We start from the raw sequence: 17319 nt of genomic DNA on the forward strand, positions 1-17319 counted from the left end.
AATAGACCTGACAGTGGACCTGACAATAGACCGGATAGTAGACCTGACAGTATACCTGACAATAGACCGGATAGTAGACCTGACAGTAGACCTGACAGTAGACCGGATAGTAGACCTGACAGTAGACCGGATAGTAGACCTGACAGTGGACCTGACAATAGACCGGATAGTAGACCTGACAGTAGACCTGACAGTATACCTGACAATAGACCTGACAGTAGACCTGACAGTAGACCTGACAGTAGACCTGACAGTTGACCTGACAGTAAACCTTACAGTGGACCTGACAGTTGACCTGACAGTAAACCTTACAGTAGACCTGACAGCAGACCTGACAGTTGACCTGACAGTAAACCTTACAGTGGACCTGACAGTTGACCTGACAGTAGACCTGACAGCAGTCCTGACAGTAGACACAATACCTGACAGTAGACCTGACAGTAGACCTGACAGTAGACCTGACAGTAGACCTGACAGTAGACCTGACAGTAGACCTGACAGTAGACACGGTACCTGACAGTATACCTGACAGTAGACACAGTACCTGACAGTAGACCTGACAGTATACCTGACAGTAGATCTGACAGTAGACCTGACAGTGGAACTGCCAGTTGACCTGACAGTAGACACGGTACCTGACAGTGGAACTGCCAGTTGACCTGACAGTAGACACGGTACCTGACAGTATACCTGACAGTAAACCTGACAGTAGACCTGACAGTAGACCTGACAGTAGACCTGACAGTGGACCTGACAATAGACCGGACAGTAGACCTGACAGTAGACCTGACAGTAGACCTGACAATAGACCGGATAGTAGACCTGACAGTAAACCTTACAGTGGACCTGACAGTAGACCTGACAGTAGACCTGACAGTAAACCTGACAGTAGACCTGACAGTAGACCTGACCATTGACCTGACAGTAGACCTGACAGTAGACCTGACCATTGACCTGACAGTAGACCTGACAGTAGACCTGACAGTAGACCTGACAGTAAACCTGACAGTAGACCTGACAGTAGACCTGACCATTGACCTGACAGTAGACACAGTACCTGACAGTAGACCTGACCATTGACCTGACAGTAGACACAGTACCTGACAGTAGACCTGACCATTGACCTGACAGTAGACCTGACAGTAGACCTGACCATTGACCTGACAGTAGACCTGACAGTAGACCTGACCATTGACCTGACAGTAGACCTGACAGTAAACCTGACAGTTGACCTGACAGTAGACCTGACAGTAGACCTGACAGTTGACCTGACAGTATAATAGTCCTGACAGTAGACCTGACAGTAAACCTGACAGTAGACCTGACAGTAGACCTGACAGTAGACCGGATAGTAGACCTGACAGTAAACCTGACAGTGGACCTGACAGTAGACCTGACAGTGGACCTGACAGTAAACCTGACAGTATACCTGACAGTAGACCTGACAGTGGACCTGACAGTAGACCTGACAGTAGACCTGACAATAGACCGGATAGTTGACCTGACAGTAGACCTGACAGTGAACCTGACAGTAAACCTGACAGTAAACCTGACAGTAAACCTGACAATAGACCGGATAGTTGACCTGATAATAGACCGGATAGTAGACCTGACAGTAAACCTGACAATAGACCGGATAGTAGACCTGACAGTAAACCTGACAAGTGGACCTGACAGTAAACCTTACAGTGGACCTGACAGTAAAACTTACAGTGGACCTGACAGTAAAACTTACAGTGGACCTGACAGTTGACCTGACAGTAAACCTTACAGTGGACCTCACAGTTGACCTGACAGTAAACCTTACAGTGGACCTGACAGTTGACCTGACAGTAAACCTTACAGTGGACCTGACAGTTGACCTGACAGTAGCATATAAACTTCTGAGGATCAAAGGAAAGCTGTCCTTCTCTGACCCTCATAACAGCACATACAGACATTCACACACACTTTCACTGATAGTTTTTTCAGACAATTGCTGTAAACTCCACCCTTTGAGGATGTTACCATTCAAGGCCTCTGTAACAGTGGAAAAGCCCAGTCATGTTACATCTCCTCTGCCTGCTGCAGCTACGGGGAGATTCATATTACTATGGTTTGGGTTGCATACTCATTACATCACTGATTAGTCCCTACCCAAGGTTCCTAACCGCTCCCGAGTGGGGCAGCTGTCTGAGGCACAGCATCTCAGTGCTAGAGGCCTTACTACAGTCCCTTGTTCAAATCCAGGCTGTATCATATTCGGCTGTGATTGGGAGTCCCATAGGGCGGTGCACAATTGGCCCAGTGTCGTCTGGGTTAGGGTTTGACCGGGGTAGGCCGTCATTGAAAATAAGAATTTGTTCTTAACTGACTTGCTTAGTTAAATCAAGGTTAAATTGCATAGGCATATTATTATTTTGTATAGGCCTTCAGATAATTGGTTTATAAAGGTCTTGATTGCCAATAGTCTGCAAATAGTAATAAATAGTGATAAACATTGACTGAAATTGTGAGCTTGTCCTTGAGCTGCTTGCAAAATTGCTTCCTTTTTCCTCATGTTCAGCTGTTGGCAGAGAAGGGACAGTGTGGTGAGGGTAGCTGTGTCTCTCAGACAGTCTAGGCCTACCTCTTAGCCACTCCCTCTTGCCCCTATGCTTCCTGATTTCTCTATGCGTGCTCACTAAGGTATAATAAGAACGCATGCACTGCCATGCCAAATAGGTTTTCTGGTCTCAGAAAGCTCCACCCCTTTGGAATAAAGGGAACAAGCTCAGTTCCTCCCAGTGACTAGAGACTGCCTTTACACAGCAAGGATTACTAGCCAAACACTGACCTCAAGCGGCTGCTGGCTGAATCACAGTTTCGTTTCTAAAAGCCTTGAAAGTTAACTTTGGTACTTGGCAGAGGGTGAATCTCAATTTCATACTCCTTGTATCCTCCATCCTTGCCTCCTTCTCAAACCCCATTGGATGAGAAAGACAGAGGTCCCGCCCCTCTGACTTTCTCCTCCAATGGGTTTTGAGAAGGAGAGAAGAGGAGTATGAAATTGATATTCTCTAAATCAGCCCAGATGAGGGAGTGTCTCAAAAACAGAATGGCTTCCAGATCAGCTTCTCCTGAGGAGGATCTCTCCTGTCCTTTTTGCCGTGAGATCTTCAAAGATCCTGTGGTCTTGTCGTGTAGCCACAGCGTCTGTAAAGCCTGTCTGCAGGAATACTGGAAACAGAGGCGATCTCGGGAATGTCCAGTGTGCAGGAAGAGAAGCAAATCAAAAGGCAATCCTCCCTGTAACCTGGTCTTAAAGAACCTGTGTGAGGCCTTCTTACAGGAGAGGAGGCTGAGAGATTCAGGGGAGTCTGAGGAGCACTGCAATCTGCACAACGAGAAACTCAAGCTCTTCTGTCTGGATGATAAACAGCCCATCTGTGTTGTGTGTCAGGCCTCCAGAAAACATAAAAACCACAACTGCTGCCCCATAGATGAAACTGCACAGTATCAAAAGGTACAGTAGCATAAACAGGTTAATTTAAAATACAGTACATATCGATCATTTATCAAATATAATATACAGTTAGTATCAATGTGTTGTATTTATGGCGGTACTTCCGTGTGTGAAACCAGTGTCAAATCTATATTTTCCAAGTATTTTTCTCAATATTCCTTTCCGGACACAACTTGGAGACTTGTTTACGTGTTGTTGTGTGTTTTGTTGCCAACCTATTTTGCTACCTGACAATTTTACGGTTTTTACTTTTTAATTACCGTTTATATTTTTGTTTTTTCCCTCAACTTTTTCACTCCGGACGCTTTATCTGGACACGGTTCGTCAGGACCTCCAACAGCCGAAGCTAAGTAGTAACATTAACATGATGCCTTCTAATTGTAGTCGCTGTACTCATAATATCAAGGAGAACGATCGCTACAAGCCCAGCTTCAGACGCAATCGTTAGGCAAGGGTAATTTCAGTGTAGGAAAGGATGAAACAGCGTCTGTGCCACCAGTAAGTACAGATAGTAACGTTAGTATAAATCCCCTCGCACGGTCCCCGCAGCCGGACAACTTTCTCACGGTTTCTGGAAGGAGATGCTGTAGGAACTCTCAACCCGTGTCGCGCATTCAGCCGACAAAACGTTCAACCTGTTTTCCCCATTAAACAGCGGGTCGGAGTCAGAGGCCGAGTCTTCTCTGGTCTCTAATCCTCCCGTTACGGGGTCTGAGACGCCGAAGGCTCCCACCATTAGCTCTGACAAATTGAAAACTCTAGTCATTGGCGACTCCATTACCCGCAGTATTAGACTTAAAACGAATCATCCAGCGATCATACACTGTTTACCAGGGGGCAGGGCTACCGAAGGTAAAGGCTAATCTGAAGATGGTGCTGGCTAAAACTGGCGAGTATAGAGATATTGTTATCCACGTCGGCACCAAGGATGTTAGGATGAAACAGTCAGGTCACCAAGTGCAACATAGCTTCAGCGTGTAAATCAGCTAGAAAGATGTGTCGGCATCGAGTAATTGTCTCTGCCCCCCTCCCAGTTAGGGGGAGTGATGAGCTCTACAGCAGAGTCTCACAACTCAATCGCTGGTTGAAAATTGTTTTCTGCCCCTCCCAAAAGATAGAATTTGTAGATAATTGGCCCTCTTTTTGGGACTCATCCACAAACAGGACCAATCCTGACCTGCTGAGGAGTGACGGACTCCATCCTAGCTGGAGGGGTGCTCTCATCTTATCTACCAACATAGACAGGGCTCCAGCTCCACAATGAAATAGGGTGCAGGCCAGGCAGCAGGCTGTTAGCCAGCCTGCCAGCATAGTGGAGTCTGCCACTAGCACAGTCAGTGTAGTCAGCTCAGCTATCACCATTGAGACCGTGTCTGTGCCTCGACCTAGGTTGGGCAAAACTAAACATGGCGGTGTTCGTTTTAGCAATCTCACTAGAATAAAGCCCTCCTCCATTCCGGTCATTATTGAAAGAGATCATGATACCTCACATCTCAAAATAGAGCTACTTAATGTTAGATCCCTTACTTCAAAGACAATTATAGTCAATGAACTAATCACTGATCATAATCTTGATGTGATTGGCCTGACTGAAACATTGCTTAAACCTGATGAATTTGCTGTGTTAAATGAGGCCTCACCTCCTGGCTACACTAGTGACCATATCCCCCGTGCATCCCACAAAGGCGGAGGTGTTGCAAACATTTACGATAGCAAATTTCAATTTACCAACAAAAAAAATGACGTTTTCGTCATTTGAGCTTCATGAAATCTACAGTGGGGCAAAGAAGTATTTAGTCAGCCACCAATTGTGCAAGTTCTCCCACTTAAACAGATGAGAGAGGCCTGTAATTTTCATCATAGGTACACTTCAACTATGACAGACAAAATGAGAGAAATGTTTTTCCTCATAATCCTGGACTATCGGACCACCATTTTATTACGTTTGCAATTGCAACAAATAATCTGCTCAGACCCCAACCAAGGAACATCAAAAGTCGTGCTATAAATTCACAGACAACACAAAGATTCCTTGATGTCCTTCCAGATTCCCTTTGTCTACCCAAGGACGCCAGAGGACAAAAATCAGTTAACCACCTAACTGAGGAACTCAATTTAACCTTGCGCAATATCCTAGATGCAGTTGCACCCCTAAAAACTAAAAACATTTCTCATAAGAAACTAGCTCCCTGGTACACAGAAAATACCCGCGCTCTGAAGCAAGCTTCCAGAAAATTGGAATGGAAATGGCTCCACACCAAACTGGAAGTCTTCCGACTAGCTTGGAAAGACAGTACCGTGCAGTATTGAAGAGCCCTCACTGCTGCTCCATCATCCTATTTTTCTAACTTAATTAAGGAGAAAAAGAACAATCCACCATGTATTTTTGATACTGTCACAAAGCAGCAGCCTTCCCCAAGAGAGGATGGCTCTCACTTCAGCAGTGATACATTCATGAACTTCTTTGAGGAAAAGATCATGATTATTAGAAAGCAAATTACGGACTCCTCTTTAAATCTGCGTTGTCCTGAGTCTGCACAACTCTGCCAGGACCTAGGATCAAGAGTGTTTTAGTACTATATCTCTTGACACAATGATGAAAATAATCATGGCCTCTAAACCTTCAAGCTGCATACTGGACCCTATTCCAACTAAACTACTGAAAGAGCTGCTTCCTGTGCTTGCCCCTCCGATGTTGAACATAATAAACGGCTCTCTATCCACCGGATGTGTACCAAACTCACTAAAAGTGGCAGTAATAAAGCCTCTCTTGAAAAAGCCAAACCTTGACCCAGAAAATATAAAAAACTATCGGCCTATATCGAATCTTCCATTCCTCTCAATTTTAGAAAATGCTGTTGCGCAGCAACTTACTGCCTTCCTGAAGACAAACAATGTATATGAAATGCTTCAGTCTGGTTTTAGACCCCATCATAGCACTGAGACTGCACTTGTGAAGGTGGTAAATTACCTTTTAATGGCATCAGACCGAGGCTCTGCATCATGCTTGTTCTAGGTCCCAAGAAACAAAGAGATCTTCTGTTGAATCTGACAATTAATCTTAATGGTTGTACAGTCGTCTCAAATAAAACTGTGAAGGACCTCGGCATTACTCTGGACCCTGATCTCTCTTTTGAAGAACATATCAAGACCATTTCAAGGACAGCTTTTTTCCATCTACGTAACATTGCAAAAATCAGAAACTTTCTGTCCAAAAATGATGCAGAAAAATTAATCCATGCTTTTGTCACTTCTAAGTTAGACTACTGCAATGCTCTACTTTCCGGCTACCCGGATAAAGCACTAAATAAACCTCAGTTAGTGCTAAATACGGCTGCTAGAATCCTGACTATAATTTTTTTTAAAGATCATATTACTCCAGTGCTAGCCTCCCTACACTGGCTTCCTGTCAAAGCAAGGGCTGATTTTCAAGGTTTTACTGCTAACCTACAAAGCATTACATGGGCTTGCTCCTACCTATCTCTCTGATTTGGTCCTTCCGTCTTAGCCTCCAGTATTTATGCTGCAGTAGTTTGTGTCGGGGGCTAGGGTCAGTTTGTTATATCTGGAGTACTTCTCCTGTCCTATTCGGTGTCCTGTGTGAATTTAAGCGTGCTCTCTCTAATTCTCTCTTTCTCTCGGAGGAGGAGGACCTGAGCCCTAGGACCATGCCTCAGGACTACCTGAAATGATGACTCCTTGCTGTCCCCAGTCCACCTGGCCGTGCTGCTGCTCCAGTTTCAACTGTTCTGCCTTATTATTATTGACCATGCTGGTCATTTATGAACATTTTGAACATCTTGGCCATGTTCTGTTATAATCTCCACCCGGCACAGCCAGAAGAGGACTGGCCACCCCACATAGCCTGGTTCCTCTCTAGGTTTCTTCCTAGGTTTTGGCCTTTCTAGGGAGTTTTTCCTAGCCACTGTGCTTCTACACCTGCATTGCTTGCTGTTTGGGGTTTTAGGCTGGGTTTCTGTACAGCACTTTGAGATATCAGCTGATGTACGAAGGGCTATATAAATAAATTTGATTTGAAATAATTTCCTAATTCCTGTAAAAAACAGATCTATCTGGTTTGAAGAGTACAAACATCTAACCACACACATATAGCGTGACACCTAACTACTATACTCACCAAGTGACACCTAACTACTATACTCACCACGTGACACCCTAACTACTATACTCACATACCCTGGCTTGTACACAGAGGGGAACAGTCCATTCACCTTCCCCTCCATGTCGATCAACTCTGTAATGAAACAACAAAGTACAAATTCTCTTCAATAAAACAATGTCTCTTTCCAGGAGGAACTCCAGACTTTCCTGAAGCCCTTACAGGAGAAGCTGGAGATATTTAATAAAGTTAAACAAACCTGTGACCAAACAGTGAAACACATTAAGGTGAGGATGCTGAGTTGTAAGAGAACATAGAATTGTATGGATTTCTTTACTCAAAAGTATTTTGTGGATAAACTGTGAAAATGAACATTTAAATAATGTAATGCCTTTGTTATCTCTTGTGTCCAGAACAAGGCCCAGCACACAGAGATGGTGATTAAAAAAGATTTTCAGGAGCTCCACCAGTTTCTACGAGAGGAAGAGGAGGTGAGGATAGCTGTTCTGAGGGAGGAAGAGAAGCAGAAGAGTCAGGTGATGAAGGAGAAGATTGAGGAGATGAGCAGAGAGATATCATCACTTTCAGACACAATCAGAGCCTTAGAGGAGGAGCTGAGAGCTGAAGACATCTCATTCCTGAAGGTCAGCACTGCTCTCTCTAAATTTTAGGGTATGTTTATCAGTTGACTGGTTAATATTGATTGACTGACTCGATCTATTATTTTGTTCTGTAGAACTACAAGGCCATAGTGAGAAGGTAAGTCATCTGTCTGCTATCTCTCTCTGTTCTGTGGTTCTGAATCCAACCCTACAGCAACACTGACTCCTGAATGTTCTTCCAGAACCCAGTGCACACTGCCGGATCCACAGCTGGTCTCAGGGTCGCTGATAGACGTGGCCAAACACCTGGGAAACCTGCAGTTCAGAGTCTGGGAGAAAATGCAAGGGATTGTGAAATACAGTAAATAAATATCAATTTATGATGATACTAAAATGTATTTATCTGCCTGACCGTCAACTGTGCAGTACAAGTAACCAGTATCATTGACAGTGGTACACAACTATTATAAATTTGACTTGTTCTTCCAGGCATCCAAAAATATACATATTTTTAAACAGCATCAACCAGAAATCACCCACCGTTCTAATCTAGTAAATCTGCTCTTTGCACTCAGGTCCTGTCACTCTGGATCCTAACACTGCCCACCTAGGTCTCCTCCTATCTGAGAATCTGACCATTGTGGAATGCACAAATGAGAAACAGCAGCTCCCTGATAACCCAGAGAGGTTTGATTACTATGCATGGGTCTTGGGTTCTGAGGGATTTAACTCTGGGACACACAGCTGGGACGTTGAGGTTGGGAACAATACATTCTGGTCACTGGGTGTGATGGAAAAGTCTGTCCAGAGGAAGGGAGCAGTTAATACTGGACACTGGCGATTCTGGCACTTTAAAGGTAAATACGGAGCATTTTCCCCACCAGAATCAACCAGTGTCCTCCCTGTGGCAAAGAAACCCAAGAGGATCAGAGTTCAGCTGGACTGGGACAGAGGAGCGCTGTCATTCTCTGACCCTGATGAGAACACATGTTTACACACTATTTCACACACCTTCACTGAGAGAGTCTTTCCATACTTGGGTAGTTACTGCAAGCTCTCCCCTCTGAGAATCGTACCAGCGAAGACCTCTGGAAAAGTACAGCATAGTTAAAGTCTCTGTCTAGCGCAACAGCATCTATTGATCATGATACGTGTGTCAATACATGTTTATAGGTCAAAAAATCATCTTACAATTCAACTCTATTTTATTTTACAATGAACATAAAATTGTTTGACAGTGAAATGTATAGAATGTTAAAGGTAATGGAGCCCTTTTTCTTGATCACCCTCGTCACAGTGCACTACCCTTCCCCTTCATGTGATGTTTCTGCTCATCTTACATATCTACTTGACAGTCAGTCACACTTAACTGTATATTTTTTACATTTACATTTAAGTCATTTAGCAGACGCTCTTATCCAGAGCGACTTACAAATTGGTGCATTCACCTTATGACATCCAGTGGAACAACCACTTTACAATAGTGCATCTAAATATTTTAAGGGGGGGGGTGAGAAGGATTACTTTATCCTATCCTAGGTATTCCTTAAAGAGGTGGGGTTTCAGGTGTCTCCGGAAGGTGGTGATTGACTCCGCTGTCCTGGCGTCGTGAGGGAGTTTGTTCCACCATTGGGGAGCCAATTCATTGTAACATTATTTGGGAAGCTTAGCCATTAGAGGCTTCTGTTCTGGAGGATGCCAAACAGAGCGTTAAAATAATACGGATAATGATTCCCATCTGGCTCAAAGAACCATGAAACATAATGCAATCTAGTGGTGGTGTTGTCTCAGAGAGAGGTGTTTAGAACAACCAACCCAGGTGCTTGGTGCTGCTACCTGCCCATTGGTCAGTGGGACGGGTACAGAGTGTTCATACTGTAGGCAGGTGAGCTGACCGATGCCTGGTCAGTGAGGACTAGGTATGTATGAAGTGTCCTGGCAGTTGCACAGCTCCAGGTGGTTTGACCTGTTAGGAGACAGCCTGACCAGCCCTGTAGGCTTTGAACCTCAGCAGAGCAGGCAGACTGTCTGAGAAGGATCTGTCAAACTAAACGTGAGGTATTCTATCCGCCCTGTGTATTGTACATTATTTGTAAGGACTGTTGTATGTCTTGTTATTACCAGTAATTCTCTATAATAAAATTGGACAAAAATGTGAATTTTCTCCATGTGAGGTTTAAGAACAGCCTGAGTGCCAGGCTGTTCGATGTCACAGAACACACAGATCTGAGACCTGGCTAGGTTCAGAACAGGGCTGTTCGATGTCACAGAACACACAGATCTGAGACCTGGCTAGGTTCAGAACAGGGCTGTTCGATGTCACAGAACACACAGATCTGAGACCTGGCTAGGTTCAGAACAGGGCTGTTCGATGTCACAGAACACACAGATCTGAGACCTGGCTAGGTTCAGAACAGGGCTGTTCGATGTCACAGAACACACAGATCTGAGACCTGGCTAGGTTCAGAACAGGGCTGTTCGATGTCACAGAACACACAGATCTGAGACCTGGCTAGGTTCAGAACAGGGCTGTTCGATGTCGGTCCTGGAGGGCCAGAACACTTCCGGTTGTCATCCTTTCCTTCTATTAAGGGACTAACTTGGACCTGGAACACCAGGTGAGCACTATTCTACCTGGTAGAAACCCAAAACAGAAGTGTTTGGGCCCTCCAGGACCAGAATTGGGCAGCCCTGGTTTAGAACACTGAGGAGAACAGTACCACAATGTGCAGGGTTCTAGTTGACTGAAAGTTCAACCCCTCATTCACATGGTCATCCGGTGATATACTGCACAACACTGGAAAACTCAGCTCTCTCGGGTACAGGTGATTATTTCTGTCTAAAAAAAGTATTTAAAACAGGACTTCATCTCATTATAAACAGCCAGATTCAGAGTTAAAACAACAAAATAATATTCCACCTAAACCGTGACTTTCAGGTCCTGCTAACGAACCACAAAGGGGGAGTCTTGGAAGTGACCTGTTGCCTCCAGAAGCCATTCTTCAAAATGGCTTCCAGATCGTGTCTCCCAAAGGAGAAAAGATGCCTGCTGTCCTGTTTGCTATGACATCTTCAGGGATCCTGTCATGCTGTTATGTAGCCACAGCATCTGTTCATTGGTAGACAGCCATAGATTTTCAAACTGATAAGTCAAAACTGTAACTAGGCTACTCAGAAACATTCACTGTATTCTTGGCAAGCAACTCCAGTGTATATTTGGCCTTGTGTTTTAAGTTATTGTCCTGCTGAAAGGTGAATCCATCTCCCAGTGTCTGGTGGAAAGCAGACTGAACCAGGTTTTCCTCTAGGATGTTGCCTGTGGTTCGCTCCATTTATTTTGTATCCTGAAAAACTTCCCATTCCTTAATGATTATAAGCATACCCATAACATAATGTAGCCACATTTACATTTACATTTAAGTCATTTAGCAGACGCTCTTATCCAGAGCGACTTACAAACCACCATACTTGCCAGTATAAACTTACGTGTTGTGTTAGATTTGCCCCAAACCTAACGCTTTGTATTCAGGACAAAAAGTTCATTTCTTTGCCAAATTTTTGGCAGTGTTGTTGCAAACAGGATGTGTTTTTTGGAATATTTTTATTCTGTGCAGGTGTGCACACCCTTCTGCCCTCACAACCAGCCTCAATTGGTCAGGGCATGGACTCTACAAGGCGTCGAAAGCGCTCTGCAGGCATACTGACCCATGTTGACTCCAATGCTTGATACACACGGGAAACTTGTGTGAAAAACCCAGCAGCGTTGCAACGTTTGTCACACTCAAACCGGTGCGCCTGGCACTAACCATCATACCCTGTTCAAAGGCACTTCAATATTTTGTCTTTCCCATTCACCCTCTGAATGGCCCATACACTATCCATGTCTTTAACCCGTCTCCTACCCTTCTTCTAAACTGATTTAAAGTGGATTTAACAAGTGACATCAATGAGGGATCATAGACTGACCAGGTGAAAGCTATGTCATGTTCTTAATGTTTTATACACTCAGTGTATATCTGTATTCCAGGTATACTCTGCAGGTGTCTAACTTCCAGATGGCTATACTACCAGAGTACAACACAGAGGACATGTACACTGTATGACAGCTGACTGATAACACACGGATCAAAACTGTTTGTTCTCCCGAGTGGCGCAGTGGTCTAAGGCACTGCATCACAGTGCAAGAGGTTGTCACTACAGACCCGTGTTTGATCCCAAGCTGTGTTGTGGCCGGCTGGGCCCGGTAGACCCATGAGGCGGCGCACAATTGGCCCAACGTCGTCCGGGTTAGGGGAGGGCCTGGCCTGGCCTCATCCCATCGCGCTCTAGCGACTCCTTGTGGCGGGACAGGTGCATGCACGCTGACATTGGTCGCCAGCTGTACGGTGTTTCCTCCTCTGGCTTCCGTGTTAAGCGAGCAGTGTGTCAAGAAGCAGTGCGGCTTGGCGGGGTCGTGTTTTGGAGGACGCATGGATCTCGACCTTCGCCTCTCTCGAATCCATACAGGAGTTGCAGCGATAGGACAAGACTGTAAGTACCAACTGGAGTAAAAAGTATTTTTTAAATAATAAACTGAGTTCTACTGATAATTCTGTGGTGTAAATATATGACAAGTATTTTTGTTATTTATTAAATCACCCCTGATATGATAGTTGTATGGTACTGACTGTGAACAGTCCCGGAGGTTGAATTTAGGTTTTTGCAGATCTTGTTCAAATCCAAATTCAACCAGGATTCTTTCTTCTGTGTTGTATTATGATGGTCAACTAGAGGGCTCTGGACTTTAATGACAAACAGTACTGCTACTCTGTGAAGCTTGAGGGGTGTGGTGGGGGGGGGGGGGTCGACACTGTTAAAACCAGAAACCCTTATCAGTCTTCCTGGGATACAAGAAGTCCTCCACTGTCTATCTTTAGCTCCTTCTCTCCCTCCCTCCATATTTATTTATTTCTCCCTCCATTTATCTTCCTCTCTTCCTCTGCCTGTCAACTGCTCTCTCTCTTCATCTCCTCTCTCTCCCTCCCATATTTATTTATTTCTCCCTCCATTTATCTTCCTGTCTTCCTCTGCCTGTCAACTGCTCTCTCTCTTCATCTCCTCCTGCTCTCCCTCCCTCCATATTTATTTATTGCTTCTTCTCTTCCTCTGCCTGTCAACTGCTCTCTCTCTCTCTCTTCATCTCCTCTCTCTCTCCCTCCATCTAGCTTTCTCTCGCTGTCTGTCAAAGCATGGATGTAATCCTATGTGTTGTTCTTATCTCCAGTAAGAAGCGGCGTGTGAACATTAACGTTCCTATGAAGACTGAACAGGAGACGACACACAAGAACATCGAGGAGGACCACAAACACAGGGTCCCTGTCATCAAGGTAACACACTTAAGTGATAATGCCAGATAAGCTGGTGTTTTGGAGGATATATTGGCACGGGTGTAGTTAGGCCAGAGAGGAAGTCCATGGCTGGCAAACCGTGACAATATATCCTCCAAACACCGGCTTCTAAGGCATTATTTTTATACAATGGGTTAAAAACATATTCGAATGATTGACATATTTTCATTAAAAATGTAATTAAATAAAACGAAAGACCAGCAGGCTTGGGTAGCAACCCTAGATGTGTGTCGGGACTATATCTTGTGGAAGGATGAAATATTATGAATAAATTAATCAAAATGTCAATCATTATTTGAATATGTTGGTTATCCATTTAAAAGTGATAATGCCCAGCTGTCTGGCAACCCCCTGTCAGAGAGGAGACACTGGGAGGAGAGGAAGAGAAGCCCCTGTCAGAGAGGAGACACTGGGAGGAGAGGAATAGAGAAGCCCCTGTCAGAGTCGACACTGGGAGGAGAGGAATAGAGAAGCCCCTGTCAGAGAGGAGACACTGGGAGGAGAGGAATAGAGAAGCCCCAGTCAGAGAGGAATAGAGAAGCCCCAGTCAGAGAGGAGACACTGGGAGGAGAGGAATAGAGAAGCCCCAGTCAGAGAGGAATAGAGAAGCCCCAGTCAGAGAGGAGACACTGGGAGGAGAGGAATAGAGAAGCCCCAGTCAGAGAGGAGACACTGGGAGGAGAGGAATAGAGAAGCCCCTGTCAGAGAGGATACACTGGGAGGAGAGGAATAGAGAAGCCCCTGTCAGAGAGGAGACACTGGGAGGAGAGGAATAGAGAAGCCCCAGTCAGAGAGGAGACACTGGAAGGAGAGGAATGGAGAAGCCCCAGTCAGAGAGGAGACACTGGGAGGAGAGGAAGAGAAGCCCCTGTCAGAGAGGAGACACTGGGAGGAGAGGAAGAGAAGCCCCTGTCAGAGAGGAGACACTGGGAGGAGAGGAATAGAGAAGCCCCAGTCAGAGACGAGACACTGGGAGGAGAGGAATAGAGAAGCCCCTGTCAGAGTCGACACTGGGAGGAGAGGAATAGAGAAGCCCCTGTCAGAGAGGAGACACTGGGAGGAGAGGAATAGAGAAGCCCCAGTCAGGGAGGAATAGAGAAGCCCCAGTCAGAGAGGAGACACTGGGAGGAGAGGAATAGAGAAGCCCCAGTCAGAGAGGATACACTGGGAGGAGAGGAATAGAGAAGCCCCTGTCAGAGAGGAGACACTGGGAGGAGAGGAATAGAGAAGCCCCTGTCAGAGAGGAGACACTGGGAGGAGAGGAATAGAGAAGCCCCAGTCAGAGAGGATACACTGGGAGGAGAGGAATAGAGAAGCCCCTGTCAGAGAGGAGACACTGGGAGGAGAGGAATAGAGAAGCCCCAGTCAGAGAGGAATAGAGAAGCCCCAGTCAGAGAGGAGACACTGGGAGGAGAGGAATAGAGAAGCCCCAGTCAGAGAGGAATAGAGAAGCCCCAGTCAGAGAGGAATAGAGAAGCCCCAGTCAGAGAGGAGACACTGGGAGGAGAGGAATAGAGAAGCCCCAGTCAGAGAGGAGACACTGGGAGGAGAGGAATAGAGAAGCCCCTGTCAGAGAGGATACACTGGGAGGAGAGGAATAGAGAAGCCCCTGTCAGAGAGGAGACACTGGGAGGAGAGGAATAGAGAAGCCCCAGTCAGAGAGGAGACACTGGAAGGAGAGGAATGGAGAAGCCCCAGTCAGAGAGGAGACACTGGGAGGAGAGGAAGAGAAGCCCCTGTCAGAGAGGAGACACTGGGAGGAGAGGAAGAGAAGCCCCTGTCAGAGAGGAGACACTGGGAGGAGAGGAATAGAGAAGCCCCAGTCAGAGACGAGACACTGGGAGGAGAGGAATAGAGAAGCCCCTGTCAGAGTCGACACTGGGAGGAGAGGAATAGAGAAGCCCCTGTCAGAGAGGAGACACTGGGAGGAGAGGAATAGAGAAGCCCCAGTCAGGGAGGAATAGAGAAGCCCCAGTCAGAGAGGAGACACTGGGAGGAGAGGAATAGAGAAGCCCCAGTCAGAGAGGAGACACTGGGAGGAGAGGAATAGAGAAGCCCCTGTCAGAGAGGATACACTGGGAGGAGAGGAATAGAGAAGCCCCTGTCAGAGAGGATACACTGGGAGTCAGAGAGGAGACACTGGGAGGAGAGGAATAGAGAAGCCCCAGTCAGAGAGGAGACACTGGGAGGAGAGGAATAGAGAAGCCCCTGTCAGAGAGGATACACTGGGAGGAGAGGAATAGAGAAGCCCCTGTCAGAGAGGAGACACTGGGAGGAGAGGAATAGAGAAGCCCCAGTCAGAGAGGAGACACTGGGAGGAGAGGAATAGAGAAGCCCCAGTCAGAGAGGAGACACTGGGAGGAGAGGAATGGAGAAGCCCCTGGACCAACTGAACAGATGCCACTGCTGCAGTTTGCTGCGTTTACATAGGCACCCCAATTCAGATTCTTCTCACTTTGTTCTTTTGAACAATCACATCAAATCTGCATATGGCTGCCTGTATAAAACGCAGCCTGTGAGAACAAAACATTAGCGGCTCAAAGAACAATTGACACCTTCGATTTGCTCTTATTTTATTAAGCATAACATGGTACAATACTCCCTGTAAACAGTCAAAATCAGCACCTTGGTAGTGAGAAGAGTGGTCCCGGAGAGACAACTGGAGGAAACCAGAGCTACGTTCAGGAGGGAACATTAGAAATGTCTCGTGTAGAGCAGTTTCACTATTCCATGTGACAGAGAAGCATGGCTCTTCTATAGAGTAGGCCTGTATTTATATCTGAACATTCTGGAATGTTGAATCCCACTGGACGCCAGCCATGTATACATCTAAGAGATCGGTGGGATACTAGCCAAGATGGTGGATAAATGTCTTACTCAGGCTGTTAAATATGGAAGAAAATGGTCACAGTTGAGGTCTATTTAAGGGGTGTCTCCCCCATAGACACCAAAGGGATAGCGACTGGGTCTGGTCTACTTAGTTCATTGACTGTATATGAACCAGAAACAACGAGGGAGTGGGATGTCTCTCTCCCTCTTCCATCTCTGACACTAATCTTAGGGAGCTGCTGTGTCTGCTGGTTTTCCAGTGAGACCGATTTAGACCTGAGCAACCAGGTTTGTGTCTGAGCAATGTGTGTATCATTGGATCAATGCATCTCCCAGAGTTCCCCAGCTCTGTCCTAACACGAGTAACAAACTACTTAAAACAAAAGGAGTCTCCTGACTTCACCCATCCACTAAACAACACCGTCAGTCATCGTCATCTGTTCGCAGGCCTTCACAGAGGCCTCCCAGCTGCTGGTAAAGTTGACACAATAAGTTAGTTGTAAAAACAAGAGACAGGAGCAGTCCGTCTCACTAAACATGATTCAAGGCTGGTCGTATTGCTTCAAATCTGCAGTATTCACCAGCACCAGGCATCACTAGATTCGTTCTGCCCCTGAACAGGTAGTTAACCTACTGTTCCTAGGCCGTCATTGAAAATAAGAATTTGTTCTTAACTGACTTGCCTAGTTAAATAAAGGTACAATAAAATTATCATCTAGAACAGAGACAGCATCATATCATCCCTCAAGTGGTCATTAATCATCATCATCTAGAACAGAGACAGCATCATAGCATCCCTCAGGTGGTCATTAATCATCATCTAGAACAGAGACAGCATCATAGCATCCCTCAGGTGGTCATTAATCATAATCATCATCTAGAACAGAGACAGCATCA

At 45.7% G+C, this 17319-nt stretch overlaps 1 protein-coding gene across 1 annotated transcript; it reads left to right on the forward strand.

The window, feature by feature from the left end:
- The first annotated feature begins 3044 nt into the window (after window positions 1-3044).
- On the forward strand, window positions 3045-9689 carry LOC124039107 (zinc-binding protein A33-like). Its single transcript, XM_046354988.1, has 6 exons — window positions 3045-3484; window positions 7796-7891; window positions 8018-8248; window positions 8341-8363; window positions 8449-8567; window positions 8782-9689. The coding sequence occupies exons 1-6, from the start codon at window positions 3053-3055 to the stop codon at window positions 9315-9317; spliced, it is 1437 nt and encodes a 478-aa protein (XP_046210944.1). The 5' UTR covers window positions 3045-3052; the 3' UTR covers window positions 9318-9689.
- The last annotated feature ends 7630 nt before the right edge of the window (window positions 9690-17319 follow it).

The sequence above is a fragment of the Oncorhynchus gorbuscha genome, linkage group LG07, assembly GCF_021184085.1.
Source record: "Oncorhynchus gorbuscha isolate QuinsamMale2020 ecotype Even-year linkage group LG07, OgorEven_v1.0, whole genome shotgun sequence".
Classification (NCBI taxonomy): Eukaryota; Metazoa; Chordata; class Actinopteri; order Salmoniformes; family Salmonidae; genus Oncorhynchus; species Oncorhynchus gorbuscha.